The sequence below is a fragment of the Trematomus bernacchii genome, unplaced genomic scaffold, assembly GCF_902827165.1.
Source record: "Trematomus bernacchii unplaced genomic scaffold, fTreBer1.1, whole genome shotgun sequence".
Taxonomy (NCBI): Eukaryota; Metazoa; Chordata; class Actinopteri; order Perciformes; family Nototheniidae; genus Trematomus; species Trematomus bernacchii.
The window spans coordinates 20,586,502-20,596,655 of record NW_022987973.1 but is presented as its reverse complement, the minus strand read 5'-3'; the positions used below and the strand labels follow the sequence as shown (position 1 = coordinate 20,596,655).

The 10,154-nt window shown below is 38.2% G+C and overlaps 1 protein-coding gene across 1 annotated transcript; it reads right to left on the bottom strand.

Annotated features, from left to right (window-relative positions):
* Window positions 1-57: 57 nt before the first annotated feature.
* On the bottom strand, window positions 58-10,077 carry LOC117471778 (very-long-chain (3R)-3-hydroxyacyl-CoA dehydratase-like). The gene is made up of 11 exons (XM_034116991.1): window positions 9,881-10,077; window positions 8,244-8,289; window positions 8,028-8,101; window positions 7,069-7,233; window positions 6,341-6,392; window positions 6,118-6,228; window positions 5,251-5,378; window positions 3,571-3,683; window positions 3,381-3,487; window positions 3,150-3,281; window positions 58-2,275 (listed from the first exon to the last, which is right to left on the bottom strand). The coding sequence occupies exons 1-11, from the start codon at window positions 9,959-9,961 to the stop codon at window positions 2,199-2,201; spliced, it is 1,086 nt and encodes a 361-aa protein (XP_033972882.1). The 5' UTR covers window positions 9,962-10,077; the 3' UTR covers window positions 58-2,198.
* Window positions 10,078-10,154: the final 77 nt, after the last annotated feature.

Sequence of the window (10,154 nt, the reverse complement as noted above, 5' to 3'; positions counted from 1 at the left end):
TTTTTTTACATTTTATAAAAGGAACTGAGTTGAGAGAAAAAAAACACCCGACCTCCAAAATTAGAAAACTGATGTTTATTTTAGGCAGGAAACCATATTTGTGATCAAAATGCAGCGTTAGTCTGAATGTCCCTGCCTAAAGACTTTTGAAATGCAAATAATGTCTAAATCAAGCTTTATGACAAGTACACATCTTTCCCAAACACCATTAGAAAAAACAAACAAAAAAACTGAAACAAACAAATTAAAATCAACAACTTGAATAAACACAAATAAATCCAAAACAAATGGAAAGTCTAAAGGGTAAACAGATTGGGTGGAACAGGAAGTGGACGGCTCATTGTTGATGATGTCATATCCTTCAACAATATTGCCTGTGCTCAGCTTCTTCACTCAGTTTCACAGTAGAAGAACACCTGCCCCCTCTTTAGTGTGAAGCGTCAGTGCTAATAATAAACCATCTGCCACACTTCTCCAATTTAAGATCCAGTGGGATTTGTCATTCGTCACACCTGGGTAAGAGCAGATTTGGATTGTAAAAGATGTTTGGTGCATCTGGAGTTCATCCTTTATTTAACCAGGTAAAAGACTCATTGAGATTAAAATCTCTTTTCCAAGAGTGACCTGGCCAAGAGTTTAATTTTTTTCTCCTAACAGACACATTTAAGAGAATTGTCACTTGACCAAGAACAACAAAAAGTTGCATTTCTATGATTGTAGTGTAAGCTTCTGATGGTAGAAAAATATATTTGCATTAATTGGCACACTGACCATACACACATCAACTGTGTATACTTACAGAGAAAACAGTGTGTGCTTGTTGTGTTCCTTCTATTCATGTCAGTGTCCACATGGCAGATTGTTAGATTTATTCAAATGACCACTGGTGTCCAATGTTGCCCATTTTTTTTAAAATGTTGACATAATAATAATTCATTTATTTTATATAGGCGCCTTTCAAGGCTCTCAAGGTCGCCGTACAAATACATAAAAAACAAGATACACAATAGATAACACCAGCATAAGAAACATAAACAAGACAATGCAGTATATAAATCAATCAATCAAATAACCAAATAAATAAAAACAGAGGATGTGTGATGGATAATGATCAGGGTGGATATGCGAGTGTGAAGAGATATGTTTTGAGGCGTGATTTGAAAATCTGGAGAGAGTCAGTGTGTGACATGGTGCTTTAAAGAAGATAAAACTGGACTCTGGAGGTGCTGTCAATTCAGAACTGGCATAATGTACTCAGCTGAGTTTTCATTAATGCACCAAAAGCATTTGTCGAGTTATAAAAAGATAACCTTTTTATTTAGCCCTTCAACTTCATCCTCCATTCCTATCCTCAAATAAACGTTCTCCTATTTTGCTATTTGTATGTTTAGCGTGTTTTTTTTAGCGTTTACCATAAAAAGCCAACAAACAATACTTCAATCATAATTTGTCAATCCCATGTCCTCCTTGTAGGTCACAAAGTATAAGCTTAATCGTTGTATAGGTTGCCAATACAACTAGTGTAAAGGCCAATAGGAAGGATTGTGTGTTTCATGAAAAGATAGATAGATCAAAATTCCTCTTAAAAGTAATTTGCATGGCTTTTATAATATTCAAAGCCGTGAATGACTGACTGAGACAAACAAGGCTCAGTGTTTGGAAAACACATCTGACCATTTCTCAAGAGCTTATCTACCTTAAATCACCGATGATGGATCAGTGATTTTTCTTCAATGGGTTAAAAGATATCTAAAAACATTATGAGTTTTGATCCAACAAAGACCATCAATTAATAAATAATCCTAAAGCAATAAATAAAACAAAAAGGGCAAATCTGCCTGAGCCTTCCCAGAAAGAGTTTTCTTTAACCACTCTAACTGTGGAACATAGGACTCCATGTCCCACTGCAGACGTGGACAAACATCTTGATAAATATGACATTTTTTAAGAGAATAAACACACTAGTAGTAAAGCACTGGATGTACAGTTTTTTCAGGTGATGTGTGTTGTGCAGCTGTTAAAGGATAAACAGGATGTGGTCTGGGGAAAGTTCACCCATTGGAGGATTAAGGGGAAAAGTCCTCCTTCAGGTCAGTGTATGTGTGTAGAAAATGAGAAAGGCAATTGAGGAAAATAAACCTTTTGCTTAATCTTTAACAGGACGGCAGTTCAGGGTGTTTTAAAAATAGGCTGATGAGTTATTGGACTTTCCTTTTCCTCGAGCGGAATCGTCTCCTCCTCTGCTTGTACAGGTGCCGGAAATTGATGAAGAGTCCTGGGAGGAGAAGAAAGCCGTCAGTATGAAGCTGATAGACTAGCTGTAATGTTTGTCTTATCGGGTGACTGCACAAACACATTCGTAAGCCCCGTCTCCACAACACAAGTAAATCATTCCTTCATTCAAAACTGTTTCCAGGGACATTTTTGCACATGAAAATGACATTTTCAGTTAGACATTTATAATGCAACTAATAAAACACATGTTGTCTTCAGTTTTTTAGTTTTTTTTTTCTGCAATCAGTGCCTTTATTTAAATGACAGTGTTGAAAGGGGGAGACGGAGGGGATAGCACAGGTCAAACGGTCCCAGGCTGGATTCGAACCCGGGTCCTTCGCATCGGGACCAAGCCCCAGTATGTGGGCAGCTCTACAAACTGAACTTTGCAGCGGACTCCAAATGCCTTTTTTCTACATTTTCAATCACCGCTTCTTTTGAGGTTTATGAATCAAGCTTCAAATGTCTGACTTCATATTTTATGAATCGTTATTTGATAACAAATAGTTATTGATCGAAATACATTTGTCTTTATTATGACTTTGTCTTTTGCAGTTAAATGAGTTTTCCTTAAGCAGCATACATTGTCAGTTTTGTTAGACAGCATTTGTATGCCGATTTAGAATTAGAATGTCAACATGATAAGTTACGCTTCCTCACAGACTGAATACCCAGATGTCTTGCTTGTATCTTGGCCACTAAACCCAACACACACAAATACATTTTGCACTTAAAGGGTTTAGCACATTTGAAGCTAATGCTCCAGAACCTACAATGGTTTTGCTTATTCAAAGTGAATATACTTGCATTCTTCTGACTTGGTGTCTTTATGGTTTATTGCATTTATTGTAAGTCGAAGGTAAGGGATGTCTCACCTAGGAACATGAGGACCAGGTAGATCTGCAGAGTGTAGGAGAAGCTCAGGGAGCCTCCGAGCAGCGCGGGGAGGGGGACGCTGAACAGACGCGTCTCATCAAAGATGGCCAGGGACTGGATCACGGCCACCGCTGGAAACAGGTACAGAAAGACACAGAGTCAGCAACAACTCATGTGTACCCCTCCAACTTTGTCTATGCCACTGTTTTCTCAGTATTCTAATCTCTAACCTTCAGCCAAGACCCCCAGCGGGTACAGAGGGATCCAGAGGCTGTACCTCAACCACGTCAACAGCTTCCACTCTGTGCTGATGCAGGCCAGCATGTAGAACGGGTACCTGATGTGGAGAAGGAAGAGCCTGTGTTAGAGGAGGCAGTTACGCATGTTGAGCAGAGAGGGGAGGATGATGATGTGACGGACCTGAAGATCTCGATGGTGCTCCACAGGTAGAAGACGAAGAACACCACAGGTTTGTTCTGCATCTCCTCCAGACTGCCGAAGATCACAAACAGAATAACGTTCCTCCCTGCCACCTGCAACAGAGAACCATCAGACAGAGTTTAGATACTGTTATTCACATGATGTTAAATATGAATGCTAAAGTATCAGATCGTGATGCTTAAGACAATACTGTTCTTACAACCAGAAGTGGAGGAAGTACTCAGATCTGTACTTGGGTCAAAGTAGAAGTACCAGAGTGTAGAAATACTCTTTTACAAGAAAAAGTCCTGCATTCAAAATGTTACTCAAGTAAAAGTACTAAAGTATTGGCATCAAAATAGTTAGTACCATAAGTAAAAGTACTCATTATGCAGATTGGCCCATTTTAGAATAATATATATCAAATGTTTTGATTATAATTATTGCTGCATTAAAGTGTTCTCAAAGCTGGTAAAGGTGCAGCTAGTTTGAATGACTTTCTATACTGCAGGGTAGATTGTGAAATGTACATCATTAATCCAATTCTGTAAAGTATCTAAAAGGTAAACTTCTTGATTAAATGTAATTAGTTACTTTACACCACTGCTTACAACTGTCTGAAAATCTGCAGCATTTGCCCCATATTTAAAGGGACCTTGATGCTTATATTCAGGTTTCATCATTATATGTTGTGCCTCTACTGTGACATGTCTCCATGCTTTAATGTTCAAAAAGCTCGTTATTTGTCTCATACTGCCTGTGATGCAGCACCTCTTTCCACCCTCTGTCTGAAACCAGAGCCCAGTCTGCTCTGATTGGTAGCTGGCCGGCTCTGTTGTGATTGGTCAACTGCTAAGAAATGTCCCGCCCCTTACGGCCCGTCCACACGGCGGCGTGCGTTGAAGCTTCAACGCTTCTGCCCATTCACTTTGAATGGGGTGACGTCACGCTTTGCCGAACTGCATTTTGGGAGCGTTGCTTCGCTTTGCTCGTGTTGCTCGCTTCAAAAGTTGAGCAATGTTCAACTTTTGAAGCTTCGGCAGAAGCGTCAGCCAATCAAATCATATGCCAGTACAAGCTCTAGCCAATCAAACCGCGTGCTTGTGTGTCCGGGGCGGGAGTTTCATGTGATTGGTTGTTGGTCGAGTTTCAGACAAGCTCACCGGGGGGGAGAAACTCCCTCTGGAGGGAACCTTGGGATTTTAGCCTTTGCAGACCATTTACATGCACACACACACAGTACACACACACAGTACAGGAAAGGGAAGATCCCAAACAGCATTATAGGGCCCCTCGCTCAATGTCAGCCATATTTTTCCTACGCCTTAGAGCAAATGGCATCAAATCCTACAAACTGGTTCTTTTCTAGCATGCCCAGGTCATAAGGAATACATTAGTGATGATTGTAAACTAGGTCACTGATACTCTTTACAGCAGGTGTAAAGCTTGAAACCCCAAGAGTGGAGCATGCAGCAGATTTGCGCCCATGGTTTTGGAATGAGATGTTTAAATATCACATGTAATGTTCAGGTTTCCACATGCTTTTAGCCATATGTGTGACAACTTACACTAGCTAAATTAAAGTAACTTTGCTTTTTGATGACTCAAATGTTTAGGTGTTACTTGGGTTTACATAATCAGGCTTGAAATCAGAATAAAACATGAAGTGATTCTCTCTACCTGTATCATAGCAGGAAAGAATCCAGTCTTAACCAGACCCAGCAAGGGGTTGATGACCTCGAGCACGGCCATCATCTGACAGAAATACATCATGTCGGCCGTGGTGTGGAAGGTATCATAGAACGAGTCTGTGAAGGGAGAGAGAAACAAACGGACATAATTGAACCGCACATTGCATAAGCGTCTATTCATAATCCTCATCATTTGCAAAACAAATCCCTGCCGCGTAGCCGTGTTCCTGTTTCAATTTAAATGAGCTCATCTGTGAATCGCTGCCTCACAAACAAAAACACAGAGCTCTATCTTTCTCTCTGTGTTTCTGGACCTCCTGTGTGTTTCATTTAGCTGCACAGTGGTGCTGATTATGTCTTATTTATTATGCAGCCCATGAAATGTAAAAGCTATTAAAGGGAGTGCAATTGTCTGTTTTGCCCCAGGTTTTTATCTTTATTTCGTCCATCCCTTTACAGTTTGCCAATTCTGCTTTTACTCAACTGTTTCACATTGATCATCTTTGAGATTCGTGTGATGTAATGAACAAAGCACAAGAACAATGTAACTGACATTAAAGTTACTTCAAGTAAACTGTGGTGTGCAGGGTTAATGTCTCTGCTCGCAGCTGTTTATGGCATACTATGATTATAGCCACATTTTATCCAGTCTTTGCAGCAGAATCTAATAATCTACATGTAATTAAATAAGATTTGATGTAATGCACTGTGGCTTCAAGACCAAATTATTGTCAGTAATAAACAAAGGAAAAGCAGATATCTTGTATTTACAGAAACACTCTAAAAATGGTTAGGCAAACTTCCAGTACTGCGGGGTAACTGGTTGACCTGGACATAAACGTATTCCTCTACAAACCTTGACCAAGAATGAAGAGTCGAACGGTCATGTTGACAAAGATCCAGGAGAATCCCAGGAACTGCACCAGGTTGTACATAAACAAGTAGCCCCTCTTCAGCCCAAGGTACGCTGAGGAAGAGAAGAATATAACTCAAATAACTGATGCTAATGTTGCTAACACATGAGAAGTACTTCTGTGAGGTTATGTTTGGAAGGTAGCACAGAGCACAGTGGGACTCACGGTCTTTACGAACTCTCGACTCCACACTTATCTTGTTTATTTTCTCTTCCTCCTGAAAGAAATCAAACCATAAAAAACATTGTTTCGTGCAATTTTTGAAGTAGGAAACCATTTACATTACCTCACATCACATAAAAACAAGATTTTAATTTCATAATAATGAATTGTGCAATTTTATATTAACACAGTCCACTCAATCGTAGTAAGAAAAAGGTGCCATTTAAAGGTCTAGCACCGGGAATATTGCAAATATATATATTTAAATATAATTTAGATATATATAAAGTTAGACAGCGTGGTGGAGTCTTACAATGTTTGATATATGCTAAGCCAAACCATTCAGAAAAACAGCAGGGGTGGATCAGATTATGTCTGTGAGACTCTAAAACATATAAATGTTGCTTTTCTTACCTTTCTTTCCAACACAGTTTATTGAATCATTTTGAGAAATTGGCAAGCATTCCTGTAATAGTTGCTATGTTTTTCCAAACAAAGAGACATCCCTTTGGATGGTGGCTTTGTCAACTAATGTGTAAAAGGGGTTCACATTACTGTAAAATCCCAGTGAAGTCCGACATCGTATTTAAAACAACTTTGAGCTTGGACTACAAATAGCACCAACTGTCCTAACTGAAATTAGAATGATCCCATAAAACCGGTTCATCTACTCATTTGCCTCATCAGTCAAAAGCCTTTTCAGTGTGGACTTCATTTTATGTTCACAGTACCTTAGCCTGAAGCTCCATCTCGGCGTCCGACTCGTCCAGCCAGCGGTCGAAGTCTGGAGCCAGAAACAGAGGCTTCTTCTCCTGCAGAGTCAGCCGGTCCCACCAGCGCTCCTCCTGCTTCCTGATCTTGATGTCCACCTGACGCTGGGTGGACTTATGGTTGATCTGAAAGGTATTACAATGTCTATCAGGTTTCGTAACTGAGACAAGCAGAAGGCAATGATGTAATGTGAGTAGCTAGGGAAACCACATTTGATCAACTACTGACTGAAAATAACTTGGTTAAAGGACACATTTGAACACATATCAACTTAAGTTATTTCTAGAAGGTACATTTATGCAGTCATTATACGGAGAAATTGTATGAAATTTGCCAATGTGCATACTGTACTTGCTGTGAAAATTATAATATGTATTGCCTTTTATAGTTTAAGGCAATTATTTAATTTTAAATATATATCTCGGTATCTGTAAGTACTGCTGGAAACAACAAGTGACAACATAGAGTTATTATACACTGTAGGAAAACACATCAATAATGCCCTCCTGAACACGGGTACTTATTTAAATCACATTACAATTGTGCAAAAACAAGACATTTCAATATAACTAGGGCTGCACGGTTTGAAAATAAATAAAAAATTCTCTTTTTAAAACATTTGTCACATTGTCATTGAAACATGTATAAAAATGATCATGGTGTAATGATTGATGTGTACCAGACAAAGAGTTATTTAGATTGTAAGAATCTGTTTATAGACATCTCTGCAGCATGAAAATACTTTAATCAAAATTACATTTTCATATATGTGGTCTTTACAAAATATTGAGCTTATTGACATTTGGACATTGCATCAGTCCATATTGCAACTTCGATTACATTTAAATTAATTGGACAACACTCAATATTAAAATCAATTTATACACACATAAGTGAGAGATGAATAAAATATTGTTACCTCAGTTCTAACAGGTTCCCGAAACTCCAGACTGAACTTGTATTCATTATCTCCTTTAGCTCCATGGCCCTGTGCTGTGGAACAATATGAATTGCCATCATGTCAAATATAATAAATCATGTGAAATATTTAAAGATTATTAAGAAAATGTTTTGCTTCAATATTTTCATTATGCAAGTGTGTTTCCCCCTCACAAGCACCCATGTAAATACTGACCTTTGAACTGAAGTGTGTTGTTTTCTTGTACACTGATGTCGAGATCCTAAAAAACACAACAGCAACCATCACCACCAACCCGACACTGACGCACAAAATACAAATGTAAGGATAAGCTGAAGGTGTAATTATTTTTAAACAAATATATATTCATTATTTTTAGACAACTGGCCAATGTAGTTATTTATATATCTTACTTAATAAAACTAAAAAAAGTATTTGTTGGGTACTATTTTCAACAGCCCATATACATATATATATATACATATAATAAGGGTTTAAAGAAGAAGGATGGTGTTATTGGGTTTTTGGCTATTAAAGGAGCTCTATGTCACAAAAAAATAGATATATCTGTCTTAATTCACAAAAGACTTACTAGTGAGAGCCACACATTATTGTTTTTGCAAACATTTAAAATAACCCAGACTTAACCCTTTAAAACAAGTACCCAGTTTATTATGTATGTACACTAAGCTAAGTATTGCAGTCAAATACAACAGCCCTGTAATATTATATAAATGCAATAAATCATACCCACAAATAGGGATGATAAGTAGGGCAACTAATAGAGCGGTATGGTAAGTTTAAGAAAACACATAGCTTTACTGCAATACAGCCTTTAAAACCAGGAAAATACACTTTTGCTATATTAGAATATCCACAATCTAAAACGATATATTTCGTAAAGAAGGAAGGTGTGGCTTCAACTTTTTGGGCATTTTATAGGCTGTAATTTGTGTTAATGATTCTAAGTGCATTATACAGAAACACATTTTATATGTTTTATATTTAGTCTTTCCTTATTGATAAGTTGGCGTTAAATACGTAACATGACAGGTGTTCCTCTGTCAGCCTGTTTCAGTGATCATTGAGCCATTCTGCTAAGGGGCTAAACAAGATCCAGAACAACCATTACAAGTCATGCATCTTTTATAGGATCATTGTCGAACCGATGCAGGACGAGGAGGAGGAGGAAAACCAGTAATACCTGTAACTAATGCAAACACTTAGCCAACAGAATAAGATAAAAGTAGTCAGTTATAGATGGTGATGAGGTGACGATAAATCACCAAAATAAACACAATGATTATTAGTAGTAGTAGTAATACAGGTTTTGACTGGCTGACAGAAAGCATTAACATTCCAATATATTTAGTATTGAGCTGGGTTTATTGAATTATTTATTCTGACTTTTATATCATTGTATTTGTTTTAGTGGTAGTTGACAGCGGTGGAGAGTAGTGATTAACAAGGAAGTCCAGTTATAATTTACAGCTTTTAAGCTTAATGCTTAAAGATAAACCGACAGACAATACATTGTTATCAGCTCCCGTTACACTGTGTATGTTGCCGTAAAAAACAAACGTATATTTTGTTTGGACGTAGAACAAATGCGTAACATTACATTATTAACGTATTATCAATTTTCTTCTGGGCATCACACATAAACGTCATAGGTCAAAATAGCGGTGTAACGGTAGCCAACGGTTAGGCTAGCCGTTAGCATAGGGATATGTTAAACATGAATAAGCCACTTTTACACCCACAGCATTAATATATTAAAGATTAAAGGCATTAAACCATATGTCTTTATCAGTAAACGACAGGTCTGTAAGAGTTAAAGCTGGCGTGGTTACCTTTGCATCGCTCAGGTCCACCCGGAGGAAGATCTCTGAGTGCCGCTGAGCCCAGTAAACATGCGGGGTGAGGATCTGCATTGTCACTCTGTGCTTTCTGATATCTACATGCCATAAAATGAGAAGAAATGTACTCAAACTGTAAACCTACGTCCTCATCTGACAGCCTGCCGACAACCCCCACGCACACACAACAGAGGGGATGTGATGGAGCATGTTTCCGGGAGGAGGGCGTTTACGCGCTTCAAAATAAGATTACTAAAGGGCTAAATGA

Coding starts and splice junctions, on each gene's coding strand:
- LOC117471778 (XM_034116991.1), bottom strand. CDS start 9,961: ATGCAGATCCTCACCCCGCATGTTTACTGGGCTCAGCGGCACTCAGAG. Junction 6,229..6,340: donor GTCGAGAGTTCGTAAAGACC/GTGAGTCCCACT, acceptor TCTCTTCCTCAG/CGTACCTTGGGCTGAAGAGG. Junction 3,684..5,250: donor TCTTTCCTGCTATGATACAG/GTAGAGAGAATC, acceptor TCTCTGTTGCAG/GTGGCAGGGAGGAACGTTAT.